Below are 15848 nucleotides of genomic sequence, written 5' to 3'. Positions count from 1 at the left end.
TAGTCCACTCAAACCAGGAGGGGCTGCTCAGGGTCCAACTGTCATCATCTAATCATTTTACCTCTGACTATTTCTGCACTAAGAGCTTTGGGCGGGGGTGCGGGTGGGGCACTGCATATCCAGACCCTAACAGCCTCCACAGTCAGTTTGCTAGCTTACTTCCTCCCAGGAGTGTCTTCAATTTCTGTCTGGAAACAGTTCTTCAGGTAAACTTCCATCCATGAGTCCTACAACAGGAATTGGTGGTGGGACTCTATCCATAAAGATGTAGAATTCTGGCCTCCCTTCCTCTCAGGATTATTATGAGAATCAAATGAGATGATGTCTGCAACTTTGTGGGAAATGTGAGCTCTAGAGGTACCTGGTTTCCATAAGGGTTGAAAATTGTGTCATGGTTTCTTGTTTTGTTTTTGTGGTGCTGGGGATTGAACCCAGGGCCTTGTGCATGGAAGGCAAGCACTCTACCAACTGAGCTACATCCCCAGCTCTGTTTTTATTGATCGTGAAGCTTGGATTCTGTTTACATAGGTTCTACTTCAGAGCCAGGAATACAAACAGACCGTAGAGGAACACAGTTGTCTTCTGAGCTATTTCCCTTGCAGAGCCTCATGTCTGAGGACCAAGAAACCTCAAGATTTAAAAACTTCATTCAAAACCCTCTCTCTAGTCACTACATGACTCTTTTTCAGGACTTTAAGCTCTCCCACATATTAGCACAACATGTTGAAATGTTTACTGTTTTTTGTTTACAGGGTATGGCCGGACGCTCAGTGCCAGAGAGAAGGGATCTGCAATCCGTCTGCATTTCACCTTGCCCTCTGGATGTTTTCTGCAATTGTTAGTAAAGATCACTATTAGTGTTTTGCATTTATCAAGAGGGGGCTTTTCCTGCCTCAAACGTGTGAGGCACTAGGTTCAATCCTCAGCACCACATAAAAATAAAGATATTGTGTCCATCTACAATTTAAAAAAAGGGGAGGGTTTCCCTAAAACAAACTGAAGCTTTTGCAAACTACTTAGGGTATCCATGCATTAACCCATCTAAGGTATGGTTCTCAAGGAGAGAGAAGCAGATGGAGTGTTTTCCCAGAGGTAACTTTTGGCGTGGTGGTGGGAGGGGAGTAAACACTCTGGTTAGAGTGGCAGCAATAGGTTCATTTAAGAAATGGGAGCAGGCAGGCTTAGGGGACCCTGCAACACAACTGGAGGGAGAGGGTGGCAGGGGAGCAGAGAGGAGGTCTGCAGACTTAGCAGGACCATGTCACAAAACAATGACTATGCGCTGCTATGCTTAGGTCACTCTAGGATATCCATGAGGAGTCAGACCAAGAATTTCCCACAGCAGTCCCCACTCAGAATCAGAGAGGCTGCTAGTGAGAGACTCTTAATCAGCCATTGTTGAAATTAATATGACTCACCTTGAGAAGAGTTTTCACTACAGTGTTTTAGCTAAGAACCAGAAGAGGCTTCCTCCAAATATAATCAAACTGAATAAGATCTTTACAATTTGGTAGAAGCATGTGTGTGTTGGGGGTTAGCTTGACATGATAGCGCCATCTCGAGACATCACCACTGTGATGGTCCACGAGAAACCCTGATTGGCTTTCCCTGCACAGTTTCTCAACACGCTATAAATAAACTAAACCACTATAGCAGTATATGGAGATTTCAGACTGAACCCTGGCACCAGGAATGTACCAAACTCTTCCATACTAGCTTGAGATCAAAATGGTTACACCTGTTTTGATGAAGGCACTTTTTTTCCCCCCCCAAAATGCGGGGCTGAGGATCAAACCCAAGGCCTCACGTATCCTAGGCAGGCACTCTACCACTGAGCTCCCCCCAGCCCTTGAAGTCTCTTTTGTCCTGAGATATATTTTTAGGTATATAGAGATATATCTATATGTATCTATATCACCCTACTTTTGATCCAAATTTCGGGAATCCACTCGGTCTTGCTGCTACCCAGGATGGTGTTTCTTAAGTCCCCTGACTCAAGATTGCAGTATGTTTTCCTCTTGTCTATTGTCTCAGAGCATCTTGGGGTGGTTCTCATATGCTGGGACCAGATGTTCTGGAGCAGGATGTCAGGCATGAGCATTGAACCATATTTTTTGGGTTGGGGGGCAGTACCGGGGATTGAACCCAGAGCATGGCACATGCTAGCCAAGTGCTCCATCCCTGAACTACATCCCTAGCTCCTTTTTAATTTTGAAACAGAGTCTTAATTTGCCCAGGCTGGCCTAGAAGTTGCAATTTTTCTGCTTCAACATCTCGAGTAACTGTGATTACAGGCATGCACTACCACACCCAGAAAAAACAACTTTTAGCTGGGATTAAAAGGCAGAATGACCCTCTTCAAATTTCAACTACAGTAAAATTCAATGAAGATTAATGAATTGTCATTAAACTCACTTCAATTGAGGAACATTGGCAATTTTGTCAGAGATACTTGGGTTTACCATTATTAGTTTCCTCTTGCTGCTATTATAAATTGCCACAAATTCAGTGGCTTAAAACACAAATGTATTATCTTATGGTTCTGGAGATCAGAAGTTCAAACTCAATCTCAAGGCCAGCACAGTGACGCATGCCTGTAATCCCAGTGACTCGGGAGGCTGAGACAGGAGGATTGTGAGTTCAAAAAGCCAGCCTCAGCAAAACTGAGGCACTAAGCAACTCAGTGAGACCCTGTCTCTAAATAAAATACAAAATAGGGCTCTGGATGTGGCTCAGTAGTCGAGCCCCCGAGTTCAATCCCTGGTAACTGCCCACCACGCCCCCTCACCCCAGCCCGCCACCAAAACAAAAATCAACGTCAATGGGCTAACATCAAGGTAATTCTTTGTAGAGATACCATGGGGAATCTGTTTCTTTACCTTCTCTGACTTCTAGAGGCTGTTTGAGTTTCATGGCTTGTAGGCTCCATCTTCAAACGTCTCTCTAACTCAGGGTCCTGGTAGGCAAGTACCCTACTGCTGCACTACTGGTCCTCTTTTTATAAAGACCCGGTGATTATATTGGACCTGCCTGGATAACCCAGAATACTCACTCACCTCCAGATCCTTAACCTAAACACATCAGCAAAATCTTTTTTGTAATTAGAGGTAACATCCACAGGTTCTGGGCATCGTTGAGGACCATTATTCCATCATAGGTATGGAGCCACATAATGTTTTTTGAGGCAAATAATCTGTTTGAGAATTGAAATATGTCCCATTCCAGACTACACTGGTGACTTTAGAGAAGGGTCAGCAAACTTTTCCCATAAATAATCTGTTTGAGAATTGAAATATGTCCCATTCCAGACTACACTGGTGACTTTAGAGAAGGGTCAGCAAACTTTTCCCATAAAGGACAGATAGTACACATCTGTTGTGATTCAACTCTGCATTGTAACGTGAAGAGGGCATAGGTAATGGAGACACAAGGAGCATGGCTGTTTCCAATAAAAATTTATTCACAAGAACAGGTGGCAGGCCAAATTTGACCCTTGAGCTATACCCCTATCTTAGACCCAGCTAAAACAAAAGAGTTCTGTTTACCGTTAATGTTGAAGTCAAGTATGCAGAACATTTTGATATTTTGATGAACGAAAATGAAAAATTAGCCAAAATGAACTTGGTTTGCAGATTTGGAATTAATAAATATTAATTAGGCAACTAGGCAGGTATTTGGGGAACCAGGCCCCAACTTTTCCTGGTATTTTCCAACAATGTGAAACCTTTCAAAAACCAGCTTAGTGTCTCATCTATATAGAAGACTAAGATCCTGCTTCTAGTAGAATATAGATTTTTCTAGCTAAATCCAAATTGCAATAGCTTAGAGATTTAAATATAAATGTTTATAGAATAATATTTGTTAATTTTCAAATAAATTTCTGATCAGTACATATGTGTAATTAAATGTATTCTCACTCTATTGCTAAATGGAATAAATTTCTTCAAATGATATTTCAAAATTAGTCTACAAAAAATGTAGGTATCTTTGGAACATTCTTTCCTGTTTGTGTCAATTTCTCAATGTAGAATTATTTGTTTTTTACTCTATTCCTTCTGAAATAGGCGGATGCTGCTCAGCTGGCGTGGGTGTCTCTGAGGGATACAATGATATGGGTTCTGTGAATGTTGGAAACACTGAAAACTAATCTGGGCATGGTGGCACACACCTGTAATCCCAGCAGCTCTCTCAGAGGCAGAGGCAGGAGGATCACAAGTTCAAATCTATCCTCAGCAATAACGGGGTGCTAAGCAACTCAGTGAGACCCTGTCTCTAAATAAAATACAAAATAGGACTGGGGATGTGGCTCAGTGGATGAGTTCTCCAGTACCAAACAAAACAAAACTGAAAACTAAAATCAGTGTTGTTGCTTGGATGAGCTGCTGTGACTGAAACATTGCTGGAAGGATGCTGATGGAAACAGAACAAGCAAGGAAGAAACAAGCCCCTGCCTCGTGCTGTCACATCCAGCCTCTCGGCAGCACCTCCTGTCTTTGGAACCTAATAGGAAGGTGGCAAAGCAGAAATGGGATTTGCAAGTCTCAGCCCCAGCATCACAAGGCAGAGCCTGGAAGGTTAGGTTTGAAAGTGAGAGGCAATAATTTAATAAGAAACAGAGGCCTAAAACACTAGAATTCCCATACCTAGATGAATCTGGAAGATCGCAGAAAGAGACCAAAAAAAAATCAGTGAAGATATGGTGGCATTTTGGAGGGAGGTATGGTTCTAGGTGATTATCTAAAATTGTCACTGAAACTGATGAGCTGAAACAAAACTTGTGAGAGGTATTAACTTAGACCACAATGTAATGGTATGTTTATTTAAATAAAAATATATTTTATTTGTATTAAATTGCTCTTTATAAAAAGTTTTGGGCAATGCCAGAAATTTAGTAAATGCTGAATAGTGATAATTGTTCATCTTTGAAGTTCTCTGGTCATCAAGATACAAAGATCAGCCTGGGCTATTTTGTTGGGCAATAACTGAGAAGGTATCAGGGCTCCTCTAAGCTCTGCTTTCATCCTGGTACTTTACCACTGTTGCATTTCTCAGTTTCTTTGGTGGTTAGCTCTCAGCAGGTGTGAACTGTTCTTCTGTTTTTCAACTGTCCTCTTGTTTCACTCCAATTGTTCTATATCTAGAAACATTTTTTAAAATTGAAAATGTGTCTGGAAGAATAAAGTCTTGGAGGAAATCAAAGAAACTTATTTTTTGAAAATCTAATGAGCAGAGAGAATAGATGGTGGAAACAATGGTTAGTTACCTGGCAGTGAAAAGGAAAGAAGAGTTGAGAAAGAAAGATAAGGGAGATGATGATAATGATATTGTTGGATTAAAAGAGCAACAGACTGAAAAAAAATAGGAAACAAAGGAACCAAGATCTCTAACTGGGATAAAGGACACAACCCAGCTCTGACAGTTTTAGAGGTAGTGTATTGTATTAATGTTAAAATGCCTTTTCCCTCCCACAAATAGGATGCATCTTATAAACAAGGAAAGCCTGAGCTTAACTGGCAGTATTCTTTCTTAGTGGTTCATAGAAGAATGGGTATTTTACAATTGATGGAATTGAGATTAAAATATACTCATCTGAAGAGCTACTGTTCATGTAGGTAAGCAGGTATTTAAAATGCTACCTTTTTCATATTTTATTGGTGCCTTTGAAAAATAGGTAACAATTGTGGAATATTTATAATATACCAAATCTACTTTGCAGAATTAGAGAAGGGATTATCCTTGAATAATCTCCTCAGTGAACATTTCAATATTTTCATGTTGATCACCATCTGTGCTGATTCAAAATCTAATTCACGTGGCTATGTGTAGGAGGATAATACAAGCTTATCATCCCTTTAGAGGGGGGAAAGGACAGCTGCTATTCTTATATATATATATTGGGGACAACAGATGCATTCCATAACCATCTGTGGTTACTCTAGCTATGTACCCTTCCTTTAGGAAGTTTAATACTCTTACCTCACCAAGGAACAGTGAAATGCTAGATAAATCAAAATCTTTGTAACTACGTCACTGCAATGGAAGTAAGGAATAAAATGAACCTCAAAAAAAAAAAAAAATATGACACAAAACACCCTGGAAGGAAAGGATGGGTGACGCCTAGCTGTCTTTCCAAACCTGGAGATATTGAACTCTTAATTTGCTAGTAGCACAGAATGCCAAAGTAAGAGATAAAGCCAATGTCTGCCAAGAAGGAGACCAGAACAGGGTCCCCTCTGATAAACTTGAGTCTTGAAAGGACTATGACAAGTAAATAAGGGACAATTCCCACCATGCAAAACACAGAGGAGTCCACAACCACCCACACCTATCTGCAAAGTGTCACTGTGCCCCTCACTTGAGATTTGCAAATCACAAGCTGGCTTTTATACAGGATTGTGCTCTGAAGTTGTACTAACTGCACAGCATCAAGCCTCTTAAGTGAGAATGTAGTCCAAAGAGGTTTTGAGTGATGTTCTAGGTGGTTGGCAGAAGGTTTTTATAAAACCTCTTAGGAAGAACTCAGTTTCAATTCAGGCCTCAGAGACTGTCCCCATATCAAGTTCTAATTGGAATGAGAAGCTTACAGTAAAAATTCAAAAGACATACAAGGGAATAAAACACTATAGTTAAAGATTAAAGCTGGGCGCAGTGGTGCATGCCTGTAATCCCAGCAGCTAGGGAAGCTGGGGAAGGAAGATGGCAAGTTCAAAGTCAGCTTCAGTAACTTAGTGAGACCCTGTCCCAAAATAAAAAATAAAAAGAGCTGGGGATGTGGCTCAGTGGTAAAGGACCCCTGGGTTCAATTCTGGTTAAAAAAAAAAAACACTAACAGAATCAAGAGATGGCAAATCATCCAGATATTGGAATTATCAGGCACAGCATTTAAAAAATATTTTTTAAATATTTATTTTATCTATTTATTTTTATGTGGTGCTGAGGATCAAACCCAGTGCCTCACACCTGAGGCAAGCGCTCTACCACTGAGCCACAACCCCAGCCCCATGGCACAGCATTTTAAAAAACTATATAGGAAGAAATTCAATGCTCTAGAAACAAGTGAAAAGATATACAACCTCAAGAGTAACAAGGGAAATGCAAATTAAATCCTTGATGAAATACCAATTCATACTTGTCAGATTGACAAAAAAAGTTTTAGATTGACATTCCCAGTTTGGCAATACCTCATAAGTGCATGGAAACATGTGCATAGCTTCCATTTCTAGATTTTGCCCTAGAGAAATTCTGATGCGTGTAATCCAGATGTGGACCAGAATGTTCATAGCAGTGTTATTCGTAAGAGAAAGAAAATAAACTGAAAATAACTCTAATGCTTACTCATATTAAAATGAATAAATGTGGTGTGTTCACACAATGCTGTGCTACAAAAGAGCAGTGCAAATGAATGAACCTGTTGGCATCAACATGAAAAAACTGCAAATATATTATTGAAAAAAAAGAAGTCATATGAGAATACATGAAATATGAGTCCATTTATATAAGATAAAAAGGTAAACATTGTTTAAAGATACATACAAACTTGATAAAATGAAAGCAAGGAATAATTATCATGAAGTTCAGGCCAGTGGTTGACTGGGAAGGATGGGAGCAAGGACTTATGACAAAGGCAGGGCACCTGAGGGGTCTCTAAAGTACTTGGTAATTCATTTTCTTAATCTGGGTAGTGGTTACAAAGGTGTTCACTTATCATTCTTCTTTAAAATATACATTTTTACTCAGGAGTCTGAGACAGGGGGATTGCTTGAGTCTAAGAGTTCAGGCCAGCCTGGGCAACATAATGAGACCCAATAACTACAACAAAAAATATATTTTATACACAGTTTTGCATATGACATATTTCACACACACAAAAAAAGTAAATAAGGAATTCTCCTTACAGTCCTTCTTTAACCATGGAACCTGCTGCTAAAATGCTGTGCTGTTCACATTCTCAATGCCAGCTTCTTTAGCCATAGAATAAAAGGGGCCGTAGTTTTCCAGCAGTTCTTCCGGACTGCCATACTCCACAATCTTCCCATCATCTAGGACCATTATCCTGAAACAAAGAGGAAAGAAATAAAAGCCTTAGAAAGTACCATCTCAAGCTGAATGGTGGCACACACCTGTAATCCCAGCAGCTTGGGAGATTGAGGCAGGAGGATTGTGAGTTCAAAGCCAGCCTCAGCAAAAGTGAGGTGCTAAGCAACTCAGTGAGACCCTGTCTCTAAATAAAATACAAAATAGGGCTGGGGATGTGGCTCAGTGGTTGAGCACCTCTGGGTTCAATCCCCTGTACCAAAAAAGAAAAAGAAAAAAGAAAGTAGCATCTCAAATCTTGGCATTAATAAGAATAACCAGGACTAGGTTGTAGTATAGCCAGACGAGGCTCCAAAGCAGTGGAAATGAATGAACCACAGCTATGGCATCAACATCTATATGTAACACTAAGTCATAGACGCATATTTGCACATGAGTCTCTTTATATCAGGTCTTTCTTTTCTTCCCAAAGTACACATTGTTTGAGGATGACTGATTTTAAAAGGGAGTCTTCCCCTGGGTCAGAAAAGGAAGCCTTTCCTCTCTAGCTTCTAAGACTATTGACCAGCGAGGGTAAGATGCCGGAGCAGGAAGAAACAGACACTTCCAGTCATTTTACAGGGCAGCAGCTGAGGCCCAGGATAGGGAAGGTCTATGGTCAACATGTGCCACTCATAGATTGGGCTGCCACCTCCTCATATTCAGTTAATAATTATGATTTCCTATTTTACTTTCAAGATGGTCCCCATGACCCAGTTAGCTTTCATAGTTTGATGTGTAATTCTGGCCAAAATTTCTTGAAATCTCTAGGCCTCAGTTTCATCAGTAAAATGATGATGGTCATCCCTTCTACTCTAAGGTATTCCATGGCTGACGTGGTCACCGCTGACCAAGGGTTACCCCTCACTCACTTGTCGCTGTCCATGATGGTGTGCAGCCGGTGGGCAATGGTGATGACCGTGCATTGGGAGAACTCATTTCGGATGGTTGTCTGAATGAGCTGATCTGTCTCTAGATCCACCGCAGCTGTCGCCTCATCCAGGATCAGAATCTTGGATTTCTGAAGCAGAGCTCTGCCCAGGCACACTAGCTGCCTCTGTCCCACACTGTCACCAACAGAAGAAACCATGAATTATCCTCTGAGCACCAAGGAAAATCCTGAGACAGGTACAGTTTCATGTTCCAGATTAGACTTTTCAAAACTCCCATCCCAAATTTCCCCATCCGTTATGGTTGTGAGCAACAATTTTCAAATTTTCCCAATTAGAAGTACCATAGGAACTTAATTAAGAAAAAAAAAAATCATGCTTTTGGCCTTCATTCCACCCAGTCAGAATCGGGGAGAGGCCTAGGTACATATGAGTTTAATAAGCACCCCAGGCAATTTTCATGTTATACAAGTTTGGAAAACACTGGCCCCAAAACAGTGCTTTGCATTTGGCTATAGTGATAGCAATGACCATTGCAAAACAACAGGAATGCTACCAAGTTTATTTCAGCAGTATTTGATCTGACACCATTAATATAGGGTGGTCCTGCACTAGAATGCCCCGGTGGCATTTCTTTGTGGCCTTAGCAAATCCATTCATTATTTTAATGTGTAATTCTAGTCTCAAGGCTAATTATTTGTTCAAGGCCTTCTGCCTTGATTAGAAACAAAGCAGTCTAATGAACACAATGTCTTGGGGTGAGGTGCAATGTATGTGGAATTCAAACATGCTTGTAAAATGCAAATAACTGTAATTTGCTAAAAGTCTGTAATGAAGGCTGGACCTCTTACTTACATAAAGAAGCTTTGGGAAATGATGTGAAGGAAATATTCAGGAATTTGCTAATTGTTCTTTCCTACTGTGGCCATTAGGGAACATATTAAACAGAGGGTGGCTAGATAAAGTTCTGTAATTTTCTGTAAGAAAATTTCTGCAGGAGATGAGAAGTCACCCAAGATGAACTTCCAGTATTTGTCGTCTGTAATGTTAGATCAGAGACACTGTAAAACTGACTACTGAGCTTGTACCAAACTCCAGCCTAAGTCAATTGGACTGTGTTGAGGTACCACTTTGGCTTTCAGCGGCTCTCTCCACACGGATATATCCAGCATTTACCACATATATTTATTTTAATTCCCCAAACCAGGACTGAAATCAAGGTTTTAGTAATACCACTTGATTGCCTCCTAGCATGAACAAGAAAAGCATGGTGTGATTTTTATTCTTATAAAACAGAAGTGTTGCTTTCACATCCTGCATGTCTCCTCTGCAATATTGATAACAGTGGCATATATTCCCACAGGTCTGTCTCCTCCATCACGCTGTACATGCTAGGAAGTCAGGGATTGTGTGTGTGCCATTTGCCTCTGTATCTCTAGTGCCTGGCACATAGTAGGTGCTTATAGCCTATTTGTTGACTGGATGTTTGAATAGTCTTACATCAACCTAAAGACCTACTGAAGTCCTGCTAGTCCTGAAGGAAAACAACATTAATGGTGCTTACTACCAAGCCTTGCAAGTGTCCACTGGGTAAAATCAGCTGGGGCATTGGATTTGTTAAGTTCTCTGGGTGATTCTCGCAGCTCAGTTGAGAGGCAATGCTCTAGGAATTGCTTCATAAGCTGCAACATGCACATAAAACACTTGGCACTCTTGTTAAAGTACAGATTTGGATTAGTAGGTCCAGGGTTTGAGATTCTACACTTAAAACAAGCTCTCAGGTGAATCCAGAGCAGCCAGCCCATTATTCGAGCCCTTCCTTCCTTCCTGAGCTTCAACTAATAATGACCCATCCCTTGCCTCCCACTATTCAAGGCACCTGGGGCAAGAACTGTCCAGAAGTATCAGGCTAGACTTCTGTGTGCAAAGGGGAAAACCAGATTGTTACATAGAAAAGGCCAGGTTCACATATTAATGGACAGATGACTATATAGTGATGGCTAGAAGTAAAATTGCAGCATATACAAAAATTCTTGGAAACAGGAGAAAGACTGGGACAGAACAGAGAGTTTTTGTGTGGATTGAAAGTATTTTAATATTGCATAAGGACTTTGTAAACACTACATCCCTATCATCCATGTGCTCTTTAGATCAGCAGTTCTCAAACTGGGATGCCTTAGCAGACTGTGGGGACACTTTAAGCCTCCCCATATCCAATCTACACCTCACACTAATTAAACCAGACTCCAGGGTGGGACTAGGTATCAGGACCATTTTAATCCTGCTTGCTGTGTACAGCTAAGTTGAAAATCTCTGCTTTCTGTGATTCTCCACAATAGTGGCACCTGTAAGCTCACACTGTGTACTGTCACATGAAGGCACATTTATAAACCCAGGTTTTCACAATTTTTAAAGCACTTTTATATCTATGTTATCATGTGATCTTCAGAAAAGGTTCATTTTATGTGTTAGAAATTAGACCCATACAGTGAAAACTCTACAATATCTGATATCACCTCACACTGCCTGTGTGAGGTAGGTTATAAGACATTACCTCAGGTTGTCACCAGCCTCTGACACTTCATGGGACAACCCAAGTGGCAGGTCAACCACAAAGGGTTTGAGGTGAGCCAACTCCAGGGCCTTCCAAATCTCCTCATCTGAGTATTTGTTGAAAGGGTCCAGATTCATCCTCAGACTTCCAGAGAACAAGATGGGATCCTGCAAGTTAAGGAATGAGGGAGTAGTTAAGGTTAATATCAGCAAAGGACCCAGTTGTTCTCTGTGACAGGGAGAAAGCATGTCCATCTGACCTGAGATGGACACCTACCTTAGTCAGGAAGTTGGTTCTTTGAGTTTTTCTATTTCTTTAACTTTTTTTTTCTTTTCTCTCTCTCTCTCTCTCTCTTTTTTTTTTTTGGTACAAGGAATTGAACTCAGAGGCATTTAACCACGAAGCCACATGCCAAGCACCTCCACCTTTTTTTTTTTTTTAAAGACAGGGTCTCTCTGTATTGCTTGCTAAATTGCTGAGGCTGACTTTGAACTTGCAATCCTCCTGCCTCAGCCTCTCAAGCTGCTGGGATTACAGGTGTGTGCCACTGCACCCGGCATGGTTGAGCTTTGTTTCAGTACAATGGGTTGAACTCATGTACTAGTGCATGCTAGGCAAGTACTCTTCCACTTGACCTACAATCCAAGTCCATCTTTTTAAATATTTTTGTTTTCCAGACAGAGTTTCACTAAATTGCCCAGGCTGGCATTGAACTTGGAATACTCCTGACTCTGGCTCCTGAATAGCTGGGGTTACAACAGTATGCCACCACACCCAGCACGTTCAAGCTTCTGCAAGTCCTTTGAAGGCCTGGAACAGGTGCTAACCAGGCAGCTAAGCATAGGATGAAGAAAGATTCTTGGTTTGTTGCTATTTTTTTTCTTTCTGAGATTCAGTTATGAATTTCCAAACTTGCTATAGCACTATTTACAATGAGAGGAATATCCCTCTCCCTAATGAAAACTTGTGATTTAAAGGTAGAGAGATCAGGGGACGGTGGTACAGAAACGGATAGTAAAACCCCCTGCAAAGCATTTATTATGCTTTGAGGATGCCAGAGAAAAGAGTGGATCAAACTAAGCAAACCCCAGACAAATCAAATTTATCTCCCGAGAAATGTGGCTAGAGTGAGCAGAGGGGGAAGGTTCTAAGGAGAAGCCACATACCACTGGAGAGGAGAGGCCTCCATGGAGACACTTAGGTGTAGGGTCCATAGAACAAGCCAATGGGAGTCTTTCTTGCTGACACACTAAGTGTTTTGCTTGCTGGCAAAAATCTGCAGCAAATTCCCTCCGCTGTCTTTTAACCATATCAAATGGGGAGTATAAAGCTTAATAGCGTCAAGCTTCAGTGGCAAAACTGCTAATGCTGATTGCCAAGGTCTTGCAAACCTTGATGGGCTATAGAAATGCTAAATAATCATCTGCTCTATTTGACTTCTGTTGTGTTGCTGCCACCTACTGGTCAGTTACCAGCAATCACAAATGCATATTACACAAAAATTCAAGACTTTAGCTTAGGTATTCTGAGTAGAGTGCAGGAATGATTCTGCTAATTGAACAGGTATCAACATGCTTCCTGAGAACAAGATGTCTCACTGTGTGTGCCCAAGTAAGTTCTAGAGCTCACCTGGGGGATGATGGTCAGTTTTCCTCTTAGGTCGTGGAGCCCAATGGAAGCAATATCTATTCCGTCAATGGTTATCTGGCCACCTGCAGACTCTAAGATTCTAAAGAGGCAGTTTGTGAGGGATGACTTCCCAGCTCCTGTCCTGCCTACCACACCAATCTGTGAAAACAGTTGCATGTTAGTTTTCATGGAGAAAAGATTATTTAGCTTGGACTAAAAAATTATTTAGCTTCAATCACAGGTGTTAAGTGGCAGTGATTGGCTACTTTATCTCTGAGATATTAAATTATTTTTTTTGTTTTGTTTTGTTGGGAGAAAAATGTGCCCAGATGTCAGAAAAAAAAAAAAAAAAAGCTCTCCCATCCTACATCATAGGTTATTGCTTGCTGAAAACTACAATGACAAGTGGAAATGGACACACTCAGCAGCTGTTGATGTTATAATTATTATTGGAAATTAAGAACTTCTTAAAAAAAAAAAAAAACCTTTTCTTGGAAGTAGGGAGAAGGAAAGATGGTCCTGCCAACCAGCTGAGAGCCAGACCCTGATTTGGAACTCCGCATTCTTACCCAGATTTTTTGTTTGTTTGTTTCTACTTTAGACCCCAAACACTTGGAGAACAAGAGCACCAGAGGAGGATGCCCAACTTTGAAGACCAGCAGAAGTAGGCCATTCTCTAGAGACAACCCTCAACGCTAATGTTCCTAACAATTCTTTCCCGAGGCCTGACATCCTTGCTACCAGCTCTGAATTTCCAGGAATTGAGTCCTAGTCAGCTGGAGGGATGCAGGAAATCTCTGGCTGGTATCACGCCCTCTGGTGGTGGTGGTGCTGTATCCCCGCGTGTCTCCAGGGCCAGTAACCTCTCCCTCCACCCAAATGAGGAAGGGCTGGAGTCTAGCTGCTTTCCATTCTGTGTCCTACTGTCCTGTATCACAAGGCCTCACATCCAGCCTTCCCTTGTGCCACTTACCTTCTCGGTGCTCTTGATGTCACAAGTGATCCCTTTCAGTACCAGATTCAGCTCTGGCCGGTACCGTACTTGGTAGTTGCTAAACCGGATCTCCCCTTTGTTGGGCCAATCTGCTGGAGGCCTCTTATCAGTCACCCAGGGTGCCTGGCAAGGGGACAGGATGAGAAGTGCTTTACACAGTGGCAGCTCAGCTGAACAGTCCTCATGGGACTCAAGTCACAAAATAGGTAGCAATGTCCCAGCTACCTGACTGAACCAGACTTGGTCTCCCAGAAGGTTTCTATCGTATTCAATTAAAGAAATCCTGTCCCAGAAGGTTGCTCTATGGATCTCCAGAAAGAAACCACCATTTAACTTGGTGCCTTACAAGACCTGACTTCCCCCAAACCACTTCGTATTGTAAGTTTGAAGTAATTAGGTCAAGTGGGAGGGAGCAAAGGAAACATTTTTTGAAAACATTATGAACCCATGTGAATGGAGATGCACTTTCTTTTTAAAAAAATATTTTTATATTTTAGAATATTATCTTTTGAATAGGTGTCTCCTTTTTTTAAGAGAGAGAGAGAATATATCTTTTTTTTTTTTTTTTGTAGATGAACACAACACAATGCCTTTATTTATTTATTTATTTTTATGTGGTGCTGAGAATTGAACCCAAGTCCCACCTGTGCTAAGTGAGCACTCTACTGCTGAGCTACAATGACAGTCCAAGGAGATGCACTTTCAAAGGAGCTTCATGGGCCTGGTCTCTGGGTTTCTCGAATTCCTCCTTACCTCGTTTTCCACATTGATGTACTCATTTATTCGCTCTACAGCCACAATGTTGGTCTCTGTTTCCGATGTCATCCTCACTAGCCAGTTCAGGGTTTGTGTGATCTACAGAAAAACCAGAAGACTAAAAAATCATCCTGGCTCAGATATCAGCTCAATCAGTTAATCTAGCGCTCACTTTGTGCTCAGCACTATGGTGGGCTCTGCGAGAGAGCAAGGAAGTCAGTCCTGGTGTCTTGAGGGTTGGGTAAGACCAGTAGGCTGAATGGCTGGAGAACAACTAAGTGCTCCACTGTGGGCTCCCATGAAGGGCAGTGTGAGCTTTGAATGGTTGGGGGCTAACACGGGGATTGAAGTAGAATCAGAACTCAGGCCTTCTGACTGTGAGCTTCCTGCTCTTTGTAGAAGGGGTTGCAGATGGATTTCTACAAATGGAGAAGAACATGAGAAAAGCTGGCTGCTCTCTCTGTTCTTGTTCAACCTTGACCTCAAAGGTGGGACACCCATGTGGATCCTCTAGAGGCCAGGGGTTACTCAGCTGTGAGCTTCTTTCAGAGAAAAAAATGGGAGTTTGCACATATGCACAGGGAATTTTTGTGGAGTGAATAATGGTTAGAGAAAGGGAGCCACAGAGTACAGAGGGGAGGAGCATGAAGACTAAGAGTGACAACTTTGTGTAGGTTGAACCATTCCTGATTTTTTTGTGGGGGGGCTCAATTTAATGGTTTCCTGATTCTTTGTCTTATTTGTCTTGGGGGATAAAGGGGCAAAGTCACAAGCAACCAAGTGACTCAGGTGGATAACAGAGTCCTTTTGGATCTCTGGCAGGATCACTGTGGGTCTTATTAACTTCTAATGAAGACAGCGCTGTTTAAAACACACTTGGGGCTATGCAAGCCTCTAAATGTTAGTTCAAAGAGATACCATGGAAGATGGTCAAATGATTTACTTATTGAAC

At 41.5% G+C, this 15848-nt stretch overlaps 1 protein-coding gene and 1 non-coding gene across 2 annotated transcripts in view; both read right to left on the bottom strand.

Moving 5' to 3' along the window:
* Positions 1-410: 410 nt before the first annotated feature.
* Positions 411-484, bottom strand: Trnag-ucc (transfer RNA glycine (anticodon UCC)). The gene has a single exon. It is a non-coding gene; the product is annotated as a tRNA-Gly (tRNA).
* A 7439-nt stretch (positions 485-7923) lies between these two features.
* Abcc2 (ATP binding cassette subfamily C member 2) overlaps positions 7924-15848 on the bottom strand; it is a 51662-nt gene continuing 43737 nt past the window's right edge. The window contains exons 27-32 of the mRNA XM_076834155.1: positions 14894-14995; positions 14120-14263; positions 13147-13305; positions 11518-11684; positions 8946-9140; positions 7924-8053 (exon numbers count right to left, since the gene is read on the bottom strand). Of these exons, the coding sequence (XP_076690270.1) occupies positions 7924-8053; positions 8946-9140; positions 11518-11684; positions 13147-13305; positions 14120-14263; positions 14894-14995 (897 nt within the window). The remainder of the gene's footprint in view (positions 8054-8945; positions 9141-11517; positions 11685-13146; positions 13306-14119; positions 14264-14893; positions 14996-15848) is intronic.

This window comes from Callospermophilus lateralis, chromosome 15 (assembly GCF_048772815.1).
Source record: "Callospermophilus lateralis isolate mCalLat2 chromosome 15, mCalLat2.hap1, whole genome shotgun sequence".
In the NCBI taxonomy this organism is placed as follows: domain Eukaryota; kingdom Metazoa; phylum Chordata; class Mammalia; order Rodentia; family Sciuridae; genus Callospermophilus; species Callospermophilus lateralis.
This window is presented reverse-complemented; position numbering and strand designations above follow the sequence as displayed.